Source organism: Carassius carassius, chromosome 3 (assembly GCF_963082965.1).
Source record: "Carassius carassius chromosome 3, fCarCar2.1, whole genome shotgun sequence".
NCBI classification, from domain to species: domain Eukaryota; kingdom Metazoa; phylum Chordata; class Actinopteri; order Cypriniformes; family Cyprinidae; genus Carassius; species Carassius carassius.
This window is the reverse complement of record NC_081757.1, coordinates 4,835,291-4,853,016: the sequence shown is the minus strand read 5'-3', so window position 1 is coordinate 4,853,016 and position 17,726 is coordinate 4,835,291. Positions and strand designations below refer to the sequence as shown.

The window sequence follows — 17,726 nt, the reverse complement described above, 5'->3', positions numbered from 1 at the left end:
AATATTTCACTGATTAATCAATAGAATTTGATTGATTATTCAGCTCTTGCAATTAGTTAAAATACTGTTATACATAAATAAAAAAGTCTAATCACTTCAGCTTTGAGAAATAATATGTAATTACAATTATTATACAATTAATTTATACAAATAAATATATTTGATACAAAATGAGATGACAGAGAAACCTTCTTTATTTATCATTTAATTACTATATGAAAATTAACAATGACACATCATTCTGCTTAAAATCTCCTTTCGTAAGTATATAATATAGATAAGAAACAAAATAAAAGGTAAGTGATTAGATGTCTTATTTTTGGATGAACAATTTTATTCACAATATACACTACCAGTCAAACATTTTTGAACAGTAATATTGATTTTAAAGTAGTATCTTCTGCTCATCAAGCCTGAATTTATTTGATGCAAAGTACAGCAAAAACAGTAACATTTTGAAAGATTTTTTACTATTTAAAATAAGTTTTTTATTGGAATATATTTTAAAATGTAATTTATTCCTGTGATTTCAAGGCTGAATTTTTAGCATCACTACTCCAGTCACATGATCCTTCAGAAATTATTCTAATATACTGATTTGCTGCTCCAAAAAAACATTTTTTTTTTTTCAAAAAAACACAATTTTTATTATGTTAAAAACAGCTGAATATAATTTGTTCAGGTTTTTTTGATGAATAGAAAGTTCAGAAGATCAGCATTTATCTGAAATAGAAATCTTTTGTAACATTATAAATGTCAATTTAAAGCATCCTTGCTAAATAGAAGTATTAATTTCTACAATAACCCCCCCCCCCCCCCAATAATAAAATAAAAATAAAAAATGATATTGACTCCAAGCTTTATGTTACAAAAGCTTTTTATTTCAGATAAATTCTGATCTCTGGATCTTTATATTCAAAGAATCCTGAAAAAAAATTAATAACTGTTAAATATTGATAATAATAATAATAATAAATGTTTCTTGAGCAGCAACTAAGCATATTAGGATGATTTCTGAAGGATCATGTGAAACTGAAGACTGGAGAAAATTCAGCTTTGATCACAAGAATAAATTACATTTTAAAATAAATTCAAATAGAAAAACTTTTGACTGGTAGAGTAATCTCTCAATACCTTACTGGGTTATGATAATCAAAACAGTCCAGAGCTAGATTAAGCTTTGATCTCTGCAAACCAAACTATCACTTTAATCAAATATTTTAAAATAATGTTTAATACCCTAAAGCTGCTTGATTTAAGGCAGTGGTTTTCAACCTGTGGTCCGCGGCCCGATGGTATTGCAGGTGGGCCGCCAATTACTTTTTAAATAATCATATTGTTAATATACGTAAAAATGTCTAAGTCATAACATAATAACTTAATTTCATATATATAATTAAATAACAAATAAAAAAATCTATATTAAACTGTAACTATGCTTCCACTATTCAAGCTTGTTGATTGGTTTAAGAATAAACCGCCTATTTATCTTAGATATTTCTACTGCATATGCTACAGAACAATAAATTCAAACATGCATAAATGGCTGTCAACATGTTGACTCCTGACTGCTTGCTCCACTGTCCTGCTGCCAAGCTCTGCATGCATTTGGTTTTCCCGTTTTGCTGAGCGGTGCCAGCCCGAGTTATTTTCTGTTCATTGCCAGTTTATTCAATAAACGGTTAACAGTCTAGCTTCTGAGTACTACAGTAAGTCATTAACCCAACAGTTCATTTTTTTGCAGTGGGCCGCGCAAACATATGTGTTTGGTTGTGTGGGCTGCGAGTTGAAAAAGGTTGGGAACCACTGATTTAAGGTATTGCATAAAATACAATAGACGTGCAATAATTTTTTAATGTCGACTAATCGTGTAAGTGGCTTTGGATAAAAACATCTGCTAAATGAATAAATGTAAATGTAACAATATGCATTTGACTCACTAAAAAAATATAAGAGGAGTGTTTGAAAAACCAGAAATGACACGCTGCACCTTTAAAAAAAGATACATACGCAAGCATTTCTTACCTTCATCTCAGATCTCTTGGGTGGGGCTATTTTAGCATCATCCACCTTGATCTCTCCAGCAGGCATTTTGTTGAGACACTGATGCATGATGCGCAGAGACTGTCTCATTTCCTCCACTCGGCACAGATATCTAAAAACAAGTTCATATTTGTCACTGATAACATCCAATATTAAAGAAACATGACAATATTTGTGCTAACACTATACAATAACGTCCAATTAGTTATTTCATGTGAAGTCAGTTCCATTAAATAATAAAAACCCACTTTTGATTTAGAATAAGGTATTAGCAAACTTAATATTATCTGAGATTTATAAATGATTTCTAAGTATTATTCATTCTTAGATTTCATTAAATAGTGAATTTTCCTCATGTTAACAAATAGAACCTTATAATAAAGCGTTACCATAACTTGTATCGCTTCCTATACTCAAATCCAATGCGATTTTCAATGACAATGTTCATTACAGTATAATTTAAATGTTCTTCAAGCTAAAAAAAAATCATATTACTGATCATGTTTGTTCAGTTAGTGTCAAGTTCTCACAACAAAGCTTATCTTTTTAAGCGGCACACATCATGGTACATTTCAGATGATACCATCAGTATGTGGTGAGAAAGCTCAGTGGAGTCTAAGACCAATTTATAGCCTGTGGTTGCATTTTGATTTCCTGTCATTCTGAACTTCCTGAAGCTCTTAACTCAGTCTAGAATATGAACATGTGCGGCCACCTGTCATAGCAGTCGCCATTACTTCCAACGGCCACGTCGAAGTCCACCTCGTCGTATTTATCGTAGGGCTGACTCTTCCTCAGATCCCATTTAATACCAGAACCTCTGAGCATCACTCCGCTGAAGAAAGAATAACACACACACTATTGACCATCTGATGTTGAATTTGTGGGTGATTTCACTAGTTAAGCTACACTGATGATGATGATGATTACATCTAACCACATAAAGACTGCTATTAATAAAGATTGCTATTAGAAGTCCCTTCTGGGTTTGATTTATAAATTACTCATAAAGGTTTTTCTCCGTCACTTACTGTCAGATAGATCTACTGTATGCGGGGGAGAGAAAGAGACACTTGAGCAGCAGCTCTGACCAATCAGATTCACTTAATAATAGAATGCTTTACCTGAATCCATAATTGAGTGCATCCTCTGCACCAATTACACCGATACCAATAGTTCTGTTCCTCCAGATACGATTGTTGGTCAGCATCTGAAACAATATCGCAGTCATATTCATTTACAAACTTCATTTATTAATTCCAATCAAATTAAAATACATGCATTTTGAAAAAGAAACCTCTATCTACATGATTAGTACGGCTGTGTTTACATTGCATGTCTTAAATGCACAGATCTGATCTTTTGTCCATATCTGATTTTTTTGGTCCCTGTTTAGTATTTCACTTTAGACACGACTGGTATCATTCATTTTTACATTCATTCCTGCACAAAATGATTGTCAGTAATCACTTTATTATGCACATGTTAGACCCTCTGGTTTTTAATGGCTGTGCTATAAAAATTATTTATGTAATTTACGAGTGGCTATTATTATAGAGGCTATTATTCTCAGCATGGACAATCACTTTCATTTGCTATTTAATCTACAGCTCATTTAATTTGGAAGTCTGAGGTGAAATAAAGTAGCGATGTAAGATCGGTTTTTATTGTTCGAATAAATTGAGCGAGAAGGAGAGAGTATGAGTGAGCGAATAGCCTAATAGTGAAGTTTTTTGGTTTAAAGGTGCCATGTGCAAAAATTGAGGTAAAAATATTCAAAAAATTACCTACACGCATCAAAAGAATGAGAAGAAATAAGGGCGATGATGTCATTAAAAAAATGGAGGCGGTATGCGGACAACATAACCACCAGCCAACCTGCAATACACGAATAACTCGCACGGCTTGTGGGCGTACTTGAACCTGATGTCAATCGTGTGGAAAGTACAGCCCACTACTTCATTTCAGTTCAGGGAAGAGAGCGGAAGGATGACTGAAGCCCTTGGCAAGAGACCACCACCCGCTACAGGGAAACAACCACGCTCGGAATCACAAATCAAATCCGATAAGAAAAGGAGCCGAACCAGAGTAAACATCAGCACTGCTTTCAATCGCTGGAGACAACTGATGGACCTGAAAGAAATGAGGTTCGACTCCGAACTTGCAACATTTCTTTTGGATTGGTAAGTTAGATGCTGTTAGTATTTCGCTAGAAGTTTGTTTTATATGTTAGTGTATTTTTTTTCGGGAAGTTATAACATAGAAATGTATCGAGGGCTGTTTATTGAGCACTGACTTGAACCATCTCTCGAATCTTAATTTTGTGCACTGCACGGTATTAAAATAAAAAATGTATCCAAAGTTAACCAAACAAATCAATAAATTGACCAAGTATTAAATATATAAAACAGGTATATATATATATATATATATATATATATATATATATATATATATGTATAGATATATATATATATATAAAGTCAATCATTTACATAAGTTTTAGAGCATTTATCAAGTAGAATTTTTCAAGTTTGCTGGAACAAATGTAAACTTGAATATACATTTAAATAAATAAAATTTTAGAAATAAAAATCAATTAAACTGAAAAATATAAAAAATTAAATATATAAAAAATAAATAACAGTAGTGCTGCAAACACACTAGCAACCAGCAACATTTGTGTTTGGTATAAATGACACAGAACATCTAAAGTGCATTCTAATTGAAACTTACATCGTTGTCTGTTCATTATTAAAATAAAGTACAGTCAACCAAACATTTAAAAGATTACACTGGTCAGTTTAAATAGATTGTAGTATACCGGTCCACTCTGCTGTGATGCCAAGGACATTTTTGCTCAAGTGAAGAGGATGATCTTTTCCGTCTAGTTTACATTAAAAAAAAAAAAATATTATAGTTTAACATTCATGCGAATATGGAAACATTTGGATATGTGCAGAACGAGACGTGAGCAATAACCTCCAAATACATTTAGTCAAACCCGCCGTAACGTGGCTCTACGCGGTTTTACACTCTAACCTCTTTTCTTCATCATTATATCTGACAGGGAAGCCAAAATGCGCGGGAGTGTGGACTGAACATGCGCAACTTTTTTTTTTTTTTCATAACTCAATCACGGGTCTCGTGTGTGCCGAACCGAAGATATTGATCCGAACGGATCACGGACAAGTGATGATCCGTTGCACCACTACTATAGTGTCATTTGAAAACATTGCAGTTGCGTTTTAAAATACAACAACGAGCACCACGAAACCATTTAAAGAGGCGCATTCAGCGGTCTCCTTGACAGGAAACAGTCAACCAAGTAAAATGATCTCCAACGTATGGCGCGCTCTCTTCATTTTATCAAATGTTCATAATCACATCTATTCATTTTACAGTCCTGCTACTAGCATTTTATTCAGACTAAACCCCCTTTAATTTGGGTGAGAAAGCTTTTTCCAAGTGGCTTTTGCACATAATAATACCGCTGCAGACGCATTTTGCAGCATTAAGGTTATTAATTGATCGTTAATTTAAACGACGATCGATCATGGAAATTGTCGAATATTGCCATCCCTAAATACAAATGAGTTGGATGGAAAACTGGTTCTTGTCTGCATCAAACCATGCTTCCAAACAAATGTCATTCGCTGTTCTGGGCAGCTCCAGCCCATTTACAGAGTGAAATTCTCTGACTAACTTTATCTCCCAGGACAGTTGTTGAATCTTCCAAAAGTTTTAGCTTGGGGTGCTTCACATGCGGCAGCAGTACTTTCCACCGCACCAATAACACGGGCTGCCCGCTGACGTGCCTGACTTTAAATCGGCGCTACTAAACACGGATATCGGCCGATGCCGATATATATAAAAAAAAAAGACAAATATCGGACCGATATATCGGCCGACCTCTAGTTCGGACGCGCTTGCTTATTGCAGCACGCTTTGTTCTCGGTTTACGTACTTCTCAGATTTTTCTAAGATTCTAAATCCAGCAGATCAGAACAGTGCTCAAACAACACATTTTTGGTAAAAACAATAAAACTAAAAACTTTTCGGGACTGGAATAACACAGCTGTCTGCATTCAAACAGAAGAGAAAGAAAATGCCTCCTGTTGAATCTACTTGCTGCACGAACTGCCATAAACTTCTACAAACGATTGTGATTCTTGAAACAAAGTTACTTGCTGGACTTCTAAAACATCTGAATTATCTGTGAATCTCAACAGATAATACCAAGTGTAGAGGAACCAACCGAAACTGATCGACACACTAATCGACGGCACAAACAGGGAGCGAGACCCAAAGGCACTCAAGACATCAGATTGTCGTGAGTATCTCCTATCGCTGCCGTAGCATCAACTACCCCATATGCGACTATGACAAGGCTTGCAAACACTGGTATTCTACCACCTCCTATACACCTCTACAAATTTGAAGCTTGAATGTGGGTGAGGAATCCCCAAATGTGATTGAACATGGATCGTATCAGCCAGAAGCTAACATCGCTACTAACAGGCATTCAAGGTCAAACAGACAGCGGGATTCATGTTTTCACAGTTGCTTCACGGTTTGGTTTTCACCAAAGCCTGTGGATCCAGCTCGCCCTCCTCCTCCTGTGAGAGCTCTTTGGACGCTGTACAGTTGAATCAAAAACAACAGACAGCAGCTCTCAGTGTTGTGTGTCTGGTCCCCGCTATCATAGCAGCAACATTCACAAATGTTTACAGAACAAGTGGGAACCCAGTGTGCATGTAGCTTTCTCTATTACTGATTTATCAGGTTACAGAAAGTCTAAGGCCTTCTCAATCCGTACGGCTGACCCATCTAATCTGGGGCCTATTATGCATCAAACTAAGATTGCTGTCAAGACAAAAAGCAATGCCATCAAGTTATCAATTTTAAACATCCCTTCACTAAAAAAAAAATAATTTCTGATGAATGACTTGACCACAAACAACCTGGATTTTATGTTTCTAAATGAAACCTGGCTAGAAGACAGCTGCAGTGCCTCCTAAATGTATTTTCATGAGTGTCTGCAGGACTATTAGGAGAGGTGGAGGTGGAGCTGCTCTATTTAAAGATGTCTATCAATGCAAGCGTCATTTGGTCAGTACCTGTCATTTGAATATCTAAGGATTGTGCTGAAAGATGTTCCACGTATTCTGTTTATCATTATTGACAGGCCTCCAAAATTATCTCCAGCCTTTGTTGAAGAGTTCACAGAAACATTATCAATGATTTCCTCAAGAGTTTGACTGTTTTGTTATCGCAGGGGATTTTAAAATTCACATAGATAATGCAGAAATCAAAACTACATAAGAAATAACTTTTAAACACTTTTGATGAGCATGGACACACACACAGTCGAGGACACACTATAGATTTACGCATCAGTAGAGGTCTAAACATTTCATCCATTGTTATTAAGGATGTAGCACTATCTCATCACTTGTGTATTTTCTTTGATATATTGATCTCTGCTTACACTGAATCTCGATCTCTATCAGAAAGAGATGCATTAATGAGAAGAACACTAGTGTGCTATTTATGAAGGCTGAATCTTTAACACAAAGCATTTCTGCAGACTCTGTTGATCTTCTCCTTGCTTCCTTTAACTCAGGGGTTTTCAAACTTTTTTGACAGCAGAACCTTTGACCTAAATTATGTACTTGAAGTACCCCCTGAGATTATAAGTAAATCATTAAATTATTTAATGTTTAACTTTTACATCAGTTTTAAAATTTTAGAAGTATTTACACAGCTATTGTTATTATTACTCAACAAATCGTAAAAATTCATATTACTGTAATTTATAATTGTAAAAATAAAAACTTGATCATGATCACGGGAAGGAGGCGGCGGGAACCGGCGGACAATCAAAATGAAACTTTGATAATCAAATAAAGACAAAACAGTGTGTCAGCCCCTCACGGACGACTGACGCGCACAAATAAAAAGCAAACACAAACTAAAACCAGGCCTGGTCCTCTCTCGTCCTTCACTGTCGTCGCTCGAGTTTTATATCCTTCCATCTCCTCCGTGGGACTCGAGACCGGTGGGTCAAACAGGTGTCGCTCATCTCCAATCACTCCACCGGCCTCGCTCTGTTCCCACGCCTCTCGACCCCGCCCCACTCGTCACATACCCCCATCGCCCCTCGCAGGCCGGGGGTACCCTCGAAACTGCGCTCTACTCCCCCTCCACATCACGGGCGGCCGGCAGCGAGCTCGCCCGTCCCCGGCAACTCACATTTCAGCCCACCGCCTCGAGTGTCTATGGCGGCACACTTCCTCGCCGGCTCCATGGCACCGCGGATTCACCACAGCGGCGAGGGATCTTCAGCAAGTTGCTGTTTAAGTTTTTATAATAGCAATTTGCATACACTCCAGAATGTTATGAAGAGTGATCAGATGAATTGCATAGTCCTTCTTTGCCATGAAAATTAACTTAATCCCAAAAAAACCTTTCCACTGCATTTCATTGCTGTCAATAAAGGACCTGCTGAGATCATTTCAGTAATCGTCTTGTTAACTCAGGTGAGAATGTTGACGAGCACAAGGCTGGAGATCATTATGTCAGGCTGATTGGGTTAGAATGGCAGACTTGACATGTTAAAAGGAGGGTGATGCTTGAAATCATTGTTCTTCCATTGTTAACCATGGTGACCTGCAAAGAAACGCGTGCAGCCATCATTGCGTTGCATAAAAATGGCTTCACAGGCAAGGATATTGTGGCTACTAAGATTGCACCTAAATCAACAATTTATAGGATCATCAAGAACTTCAAGGAAAGAGGTTAAATTCTTGTAAAGAAGGCTTCAGGGCGTCCAAGAAAGTCCAGCAAGCGCCAGGATCGTCTCCTAAAGAGGATTCAGCTGCGGGATCGGAGTGCCACCAGTGCAGAGCTTGCTCAGGAATGGCAGCAGGCAGGTGTGAGCGCATCTGCACGCACAGTGAGGCCAAGACTTCTGGAAGATGGCGTGGTGTCATGAAGGGCAGCAAAGAAGCCACTTCTCTCCAAAAAAAACATCAGGGACAGATTGATCTTCTGCAGAAAGTATAGTGAATGGACTGCTGAGGACTGGGGCAAAGTCATATTCTCTGATGAAGCCCCTTTCCGGTTGTTTGGGGCATCTGGAAAAAGGCTTGTCCGGAGAAGAAAAGGTGAGTGCTACCATCAGTCCTGTGTCATGCCAACAGTAAAGCATCCTGACACCATTCATGTGTGGGGTTGCTTCTCATCCAAGGGAGTGGGCTCACTCACAATTCTGCCCAAAACACAGCCATGAATAAAGAATGGTACCAAAACAGCCTCCAACAGCAACTTCTTCCAACAATCCAACAACAGTTTGGTGAAGAACAATGCATTTTCCAGCATGATGGAGCACCGTGTCATAAGGCAAAAGTGATAACTAACTCGGGTAACTGGCTCGGGGACCAGAATGTTGAAATGTTGGGTCCATGGCCTGGAAACTCCCCAGATCTTAATCCCATTGAGAACTTGTGGTCAATCCTCAAGAGGCGGGTGGACAAACAAAAACCCACTAATTCTCACAAACTCCAAGAAGTGATTATGAAAGAATGGTTTGCTATCAGTCAGGATTTGGCCCAGAAGTTGATTGAGAGCATACCCAGTCGAATTGCAGAGGTCCTGAAAAAGAAGGGCCAACACTGCAAATATTGACTCTTTGCATAAATGTCATGTAATTGTCGATAAAAGCCTTTGAAACGTATGAAGTGCTTGTAATTATATTTCAGTACATCACAGAAACAACTGAAACAAAGATCTAAAAGCAGTTTAGCAGCAAACGTTTTGAAAACTAATTTTTATGTGATTCTCAAAACTTTTGGCCACGACTGTATATATATATGTATGTATATATGTATGTAAAGAAATCCAACAGATAAAATAGAATTAGAATAGAGTGCTGGAGTTAGGGTCAAATACAGAATTTCACTTTTAACAGTAAAGCTGCTGTATTTATAAAATTAATTGGCCTGGTGTTGAAAACCAGCTCCTGAATGATGCACAATTTCTTCCATGTAAAGTTCCCACCACAATAAAATGTTTGCATGTACAGCATGCCAGCATTAAAACAATATTTTTATTCACATTGTGTTGGCTAAGAATTACAAAGGGGGATCAGATATGTGTGTTTAGACATAGGTTGAATGTCCAGATCTCAGATATGTATCCGACTTAAAACCACATATAAAAGTGGCTCAAATCAGATGTGAAAATTTGGACCTCGCACAGATTTTTGTGTTTACACGTGTGCAACAAATTCTGATCTGTGTCTTAAATGAGAGCAAAAAATAAGATTTCTTTCCCTCCTGGTTGCATTTCGTTCCACATACCTCCTCAACTTCATCAATGCGAATAGAGAAGTTCTTGCACCATTCATAGATGTCATCCATGAGACCAAGAGGCAAGTCCTGCAACAAGAATGACCCGCAGTTTTATGAAGTTATCAGAATAACCAGAAAATGACTTTTTTTTAAATCAAAGCGTACCTGATGAACTCCACCGGGTCTGACATATGCAGCGTGCATCCTGGCTCCAGAAACTCTCTCATAGAACTCAAACATCTGCAAGATTTCAACCAATTCAATGGTAACTAGGTTCCACACAAATAACAAACGAAAGCACATACACTTATGTGTTAAATGTAGCATTTTCAATAGGGATGCAAGATCATGATTTTTCATGGCCGATTCCGATACCGATTTTTTACAAGCAAACTGGCCGATTCCGATTTCTTTTTATCTTTAAGCAACCAACAAGAAAGAAGGAAAGTGTGCATAAACAAGATGTTTATTTGTTCTTTAATGGGCCAAACTGGCTTTTGGCTATTGAAAACAATAACCATAACCATCTGAAATTAACAGCAGTAACTGCACAGTAAGTAGCCTACATTCAATACAAACATAGATGATACAGAAATCAGCATTTAGCTTTTGTTTTTGAATTGGGTTGAAACTACATAGAACTGGCCTTAAATGAAGAGATCAACTGTAACCATGTGAAATTAAAGGCAACAACTTCTTAATCAGCATTCAGTATTTGTTTTAGTTTTTAAATTTGGTTTTAAATTTAAAAAAAGGTCTATAGAACAAATTAGGAAACTCCAAGGCACTCTCTTTAAGAAAAATTAAAAAGCCTTTATTTTATGGCTTGGTCATCATAAACCTTTACCAAATCCGGCCCGCCAGAGATTTCCATCCGGCCCCCAGAATAATACTGAATTCAGGAAAAAGTTTAGGGCTGATCCGAATACCATTTTTTGAGCTTCGAAGCTTCGGTAGTATTTTCTCTCTAATAAAGGCAGGAATCTGTGTCTGTATGTCCGTTTGCATTTTTTTTTATTTCGAGAACCGTTCATCCAATCGGCTTCACAAGGGAGTGCAGTGTCGCATTTGGTGCAATATAGATGGACACGCAAGACGCGACAAATTCAGAATTAATTAACTTTTAGTAAACTACAATCAGAACAGCGCGAGCGGGAAGCGGGGCACCTGACGCGGGCAGGGCTTATGCTCCAAGAACGGACACTGCACTAGTGATATAAAACGCACACAAACAGGTCTATTAAATTAAGCAATACTTTTAAGGTAGTCTTATATTTTTCTGACTAACAAATTGGCACAGTAAGGGTAGATTTAAATAAAGAAAAAGGAAATTTAAATAAAGAAAAAAAGAAATTTAAATAAAGATAAAACGAAATTTAAATTAAAGAAAAGACGAAATTTAAATTAAAGAAAAAACAAAATTTAAATTAGAAAAAACGAAATATAAATTAAAGAAAAAACGAAATTTAAATTAAAGAAAAAACGAAATTTAAATAAGAAAAAACGAAATTTAAAGAAAAAACGAAATTTAAATAAAGAAAAACGAAATTTAAATTAAAGAAAAAACGAAATTTAAATGAGAAAAAACGAAATTTAAATTAAAGAAAAAACGAAATTTAAATTAAAGAAAAAACGAAATTTAAAGAAAAAACGAAATTTAAATAAAGAAAAACGAAATTTAAATTAAAGAAAAAACGAAATTTAAATTAGAAAAAACGAAATTTAAATTAAAGAAAAAACGAAATTTAAATTAGAAAAAACGAAATTTAAATTAAAGAAAAAACGAAATTTAAATAAGAAAAAACGAAATTTAAATAAGAAAAAACGAAATTTAAATTAAAGAAAAAACGAAATTTAAATAAGAAAAAACGAAATTTAAATTAAAGAAAAAATTACATTTAAATAAAGAAAAATGAAATTTAAATAAGAAAAAACGAAATTTAAATAAGAAAAAACGAAATTTAAATAAAGAAAAAACGAAATTTAAATTAAAGAAAAAACGAAATTTAAATTAGAAAAAACAATTTAAATTAAAGAAAAAACGAAATTTAAATTAAAGAAAAAACGAAATTTAAATAAGAAAAAACGAAATTTAAATAAAGAAAAAATTAAATTTAAATAAAGAAAAAACGAAATTTAAATAAGAAAAAACGATATTTAAATAAAGAAAAAACGAAATTAAGTTAAATTAAAAAAGAGATTAATTTAGATAAATAATAACGGGTAAAAATGCTAAAACATTTTGTTTCTATTATTCTATTTTCCACAATGTCAAAACAACAAAACAGAAGCTCAGACATGCACTTCGGTCCATACAAACTCCGCTGTTCTGCGCTCTAGCCAGAGAACACTCCCGTTGCTGGAACACGCGTCGGTTCTATTTCTAGCATGCACGCGTTTTCCGCGTGGCTCGAGCGCGCCTGAGACGCATGTCTCAGTGTGCAAACTCCAACCTGTTAAATGGGAGCCGAAATAAAAAACGGCCACGCAGCTGAGACGCTCACACAGCCAGTGTGTCGCCGGCCTTATTTAAGGGAGAATGAGAACCATTTCGCGGGGGATCCCAGATGTGCAAAAAAATAAAATAAAAATAATATTCGAATGTCAAATTTTCAAATCGAGTACCAACCCACCGAACGAATATTTGGTTCCGTTCCATATTTATTTATTTTTAAATCTAACGAGAAAAAAAGCAAATGAGGCACACAGGTACAGCATTTCTAACAGTAGGCACTATGAATAAGTACTTAGTCCATTCTTCATTAAAACTACGGTTCTCTGAATCAACTTTTCGCTTAAGGCTCTTTGAGAGTGCCATTTTTTCATTTAAATATATTCAGAAGGCCTTTCTTCTAGTGTTCTCCACAAACTACGACCTGCATGTGACAGTGATGGACAGCTTGACAGCCTCACAAATATGAAGCCTAAAATATCGCTATCGCCCCCTGGTGGCTCGCTGCAGTACAGGTAAAATGTAAAAAAATAACATAAATTTGGAATTATAATTAGTATATCAAATAATAACATTAGGATACAATTCGAATTGTAATTTATATTACGAGTATCTGGCCCTTACAGTGTCTGCAGAGAAAAATTCTGGCCCTTTGACAAATATAGTTGATGACCCCTGCTATACACCAAGGTTACATACAATACATGCATCACCAAAGTACAGAAAATATGAATAAAAAAAATAAAATAAAATTGTAGTATTAGAGAAAAACACTGAGATCAAGTTCTTCATTCAGGCCTGGATATCTAGTCGCCTGCAGTTTATCAATCCAGAAACTTTCTCTCTGGTTTAGTAGTTTTTGCCAGTCTCCTTTCCTTAGTGACAATGGGATATGATCAATTCCACAGATCTGTACGGTCGATGGATCACTATTGTGGTGTTCCCCGTAATGTCTCGCCATAGGATAGTTCATGTTGCCCGTGCGAATCGCATATTTATTTTCAGCCAATCTGTCCTGTAAGCGCCACTTTGTCCTTCCTATATAAAACACTTTACACTCAGGACATTCCAGTCTATATATAACAAATATTGTTTTACAGCTTATAAAATGGTTAATGGTAAACTGTTTTTGGGAAATAGTATCAACAAAGGTTTTTTAGACTGCAAAACATTTGTACAATGATTGCAGTTTTGACATTTATAAGACCCTTTGGGTTTAGATCCCAACCACGTATATTGGCCTTCTGGTTTCAGATGGCTCCGGACCAGTTTATCTCGAATAGTAGGACATCTCCTGAAAGCTACCTGAAAGCATCTTATCGCTTTCAATAATACCCCAATTTTTTCTAATTATTCTCTTAATTTGGTCTGCCTCTGTACTATACGTGGAAACAAAAATGGGTCTTTACCAGTGAGACTAAATAAACGTATGCTATATAAATAGATTATTCTAAAATGTTAAAATCAAATAACATTTGATTTTAACATTTGATTTGTTGGTGCGAATAAAAGATGCAGATAAAAAAAAAATTAGGGTAATGATTCACATCTATATTTTTTACCTGAGCCAATGAAAAATAAAAAACTTATTGTCTCAAGTAAAAAATATAGATGTGAATCATTACCCTAAAAAATTTTAATTGGATGAATGATTTTTTTTTTGTGTGTGTGCTACAGCAGGTGATTTTTAAATCAAATTAAGTGTAATTTAAAGGTAAAATAAAAATAATCATCCAATACTTCAGTTCCTATACAGAACTGACGTTTACTTCGGGCTTTTCAAACGTTTATGCAAGTTCTAATTTACAAAAAAAAAAAAAAAACATTTCAGTTTTGTCACAGTTTAGTCCGTTTCTCATCTAACACGTGAGAAGTTGATCTGAACATCTCTTCATGGTATACTCGTGTTCAGGGCGCGGACCGGTACAGTATACGCTCGCGCAGCTTTAGAGTGAGCAGAGAAGGGGATTTTATTTATGTGCCAGTACACCAACGGCTGATCGCTTCCTGCTATCTGTGCCTCAGACATGAAACTCTGCATTTCCAGTGCTGAACGGCTGCCCGTGTCCTGCGCACAGATTTCAAAATACTTCCACACAAATGACATAGGGAACGATTACAATGTAGTATGTCCACGCGGTTGCACTTCCAGAAAAAGCAGCCGAAAAAAGACCAAAAACCGGCCAATTGCCGATCGCGTATTTTAAGCAAAAACCGGCCTGTTCCGATTTATGGCCGGTCAAAAGGTGCATCCCTAATTTTCAACACATTTAATGTCCAACAAAATGCATATTTAACTTGTTTTCTGTTCGATGAAGTCCAAAAGAAAGTTGTTACCTTCTCTCTCTCCTCAAACATCCAGAAGAAGGGGGTCATGGCTCCGATGTCAAGGGCGTGGGTGGTGATGCCCATGATGTGGTTCAGGATACGGGTCATCTCGCCATACAGCACTGCAGAGGCATTATACAATAACACATTATTGCAGCTAATACAGCTAGTTAGGTATTTTTGGGTATTTTTAAAAAACAAATTCAACCTAATTTAAGACTGATGAGTGTAAATCAGATCGAAAGCATTTTAGTTTTGGCCCTCACCTCTAATCCACTGTGCACGTGGAGGGGCCTGAATGTTGAGAAGCTTTTCTACAGCTAGAGAATATGCCTGCTCATTACACATCATGGACACATAGTCAAGCCTGTCGAAGTATGGAAGTGCCTGCAGCAACACAAACACACGAGACAACAATATAGCAAACAACGCTTCATCACAGACAACAACACAAACAATATGATACTTATAACAGCACAGTTATGACTTGCATAAGACAGCCATGAGCTTGTGATGTAAAGCGTAATTTATGTTTAAATTGATGTTTAACCTAATGTATTTGGCAAACACTTTTATCCACAGTGACATATAATCACATTAAAGGTATACATTTTATCATATATATATAGTAGCTCAAATATTTTAGTGTCTGAGCTACAGAACTGTAGTAAATCAAGGATATTTGACATATTTGAAGATTACTTCTATTTCTGTAGTATTTCTTACCTGAATAAAAACTTAACCTGAAAAACTTAGTTTCACAGCTCTCTTTATTCTATTGCATTTGTTTGTGCTTTTGTTTGCAGTTTTTATTTGTTCTTATTTTATTACTGACTTTTTTTTTTTTTATGACACTTTGCGTTGAAGAAAAGGAGATTTTTGTATATGCTGTCAGTTATATTTCTTAGGGAAAAAAAAATCGAAATTGTCAAAAATCGGTATCGGCAGATCACACAAACAAAGAAATCGTAATCGGTCAAGAGAATTGCAATCGGTGCATCTCTAATTAGAAATTTTGAAAAGTTATTCAAAAGTAATCAAATGTAATCGGTTACATTACTTTAATAAAGTAACTGAAATAGTTACGCTACTTGTAATCTGTAACCTATTGCATCTCCAAAGTAACCTTCCCAACAGTGTTTTATAATATAGAAATACTTATTATTTTCTATAAAGAGCTGAGCAATAACATAGTTCAATTTTGCAACTACATAAAAAAAAGTGTGTAAACTATGTGTTAACCAGGCATATGATAATTTAGTGTTAACCATTAGTGGTTGCAGTCTTTAATTACCTGTAAATAAGTCTTGTACTCAATCAGTTTCTCAGTGCCCCGGTGCAGGAGTCCGATGTGAGGGTCACATTTCTTCACGGACTCTCCGCTGAGCTCCATCACCAGACGAAGCACCCCATGAGCCGCCGGGTGCTGGGGCCCGAAGTTGATTGTGAGGTTGGACCCCTTCTTCTCTGCTGGTGGGTCCTTGTCTGAAAAAGATGAATATATATATACATATATGTTTTTTTTTTTGATATTGTGGTTGGTTTAACTGTTAATAAGTTAGTCACTAGGCCAAAACGAAACCAACCATTCCAAGGTGGAGGAGTCCACTTCTCAGATAACACTGGGATACATCACAGCTCCTGAGTACTGCTCTGCCCACTCCACATCTGGCTGCCATTGCTTTAGCCTGAAATACAGTGGCGTTATTGATTTGCACACATAATGCACACAGATTTCCGCTCAAATTTCAAGAACGAGATGAATGTGTGAATTTGCAAGTTAGAAGGTGTCAGTACTTTACACAGTGAAATCACTATATATCTGCAAGCAACACTTCAAATGCAAATCTAACGCAATAAAATTATTTTTTCTTTTTTTTGAAAAGCAACAATACATGTTAGAGTGAACTGTTTATTTAAAAAAATCATGTTTGTGCTTTATTACTTTAAATGCAAATTGGTCTGACATTTTGTTATTTAGTGCAATGACATTAATACATTTTTATTTGTGGCTTTCATCAATTCTGACCCACTTTATCTGGAGCTGTTGAGATGTTTGCGTTGGTGGACGCTTCGAAACAGATAATATAAAGCAAAGCAGATGTCCAAGTAGATCTTAAATCCATGATATGCAAGTGAAACGGTTGTTTCTTTACTGCTCATGTTTCATCTAAACCAGCTTCATACTCCTTTTAGCACAAAAAAACATTAGTGGAGGGGGAAAAGAATTAACAAATATCGTCGTGCACCAATTAAAACTTGAAAAGGGCAGTTTAGTAATACTATTCATTTCAATATTTGCTATAGTAAAAACGAATGAGAGAAAATAACAGTGGTTATCTAATCCCAATAACATTGTAAGCTGCTAACTAACCAAATTTATTTTTAACAGCACTGTACAGACGACTATAATGTGTGCACCTCTTCTGAAGCAGAACACAGGCTGGAGTGCTGACATTACTGTTTAACAGCACTAAAGGACGTCCGAGTCTGGAGAGCGACCTCAGCATTGTCGCCGCCATATTTCGCTCCGGTCTCCGTCAGCCGCT

General features: G+C 36.0%; 1 protein-coding gene across 1 annotated transcript in view; it reads right to left on the bottom strand.

Moving 5' to 3' along the window:
• Window positions 1-17,726, bottom strand: part of ndufs2 (NADH:ubiquinone oxidoreductase core subunit S2) — a 22,236-nt gene extending 4,510 nt beyond the window's left edge. Inside the window, 11 exon segments of the mRNA XM_059525946.1 lie at window positions 2,026-2,155; window positions 2,759-2,878; window positions 3,168-3,253; window positions 10,407-10,484; window positions 10,563-10,637; window positions 15,187-15,299; window positions 15,444-15,564; window positions 16,472-16,662; window positions 16,764-16,798; window positions 16,800-16,865; window positions 17,599-17,726. Coding sequence (XP_059381929.1) covers window positions 2,026-2,155; window positions 2,759-2,878; window positions 3,168-3,253; window positions 10,407-10,484; window positions 10,563-10,637; window positions 15,187-15,299; window positions 15,444-15,564; window positions 16,472-16,662; window positions 16,764-16,798; window positions 16,800-16,865; window positions 17,599-17,699 — 1,116 coding nt within the window. The 5' untranslated portion in view covers window positions 17,700-17,726.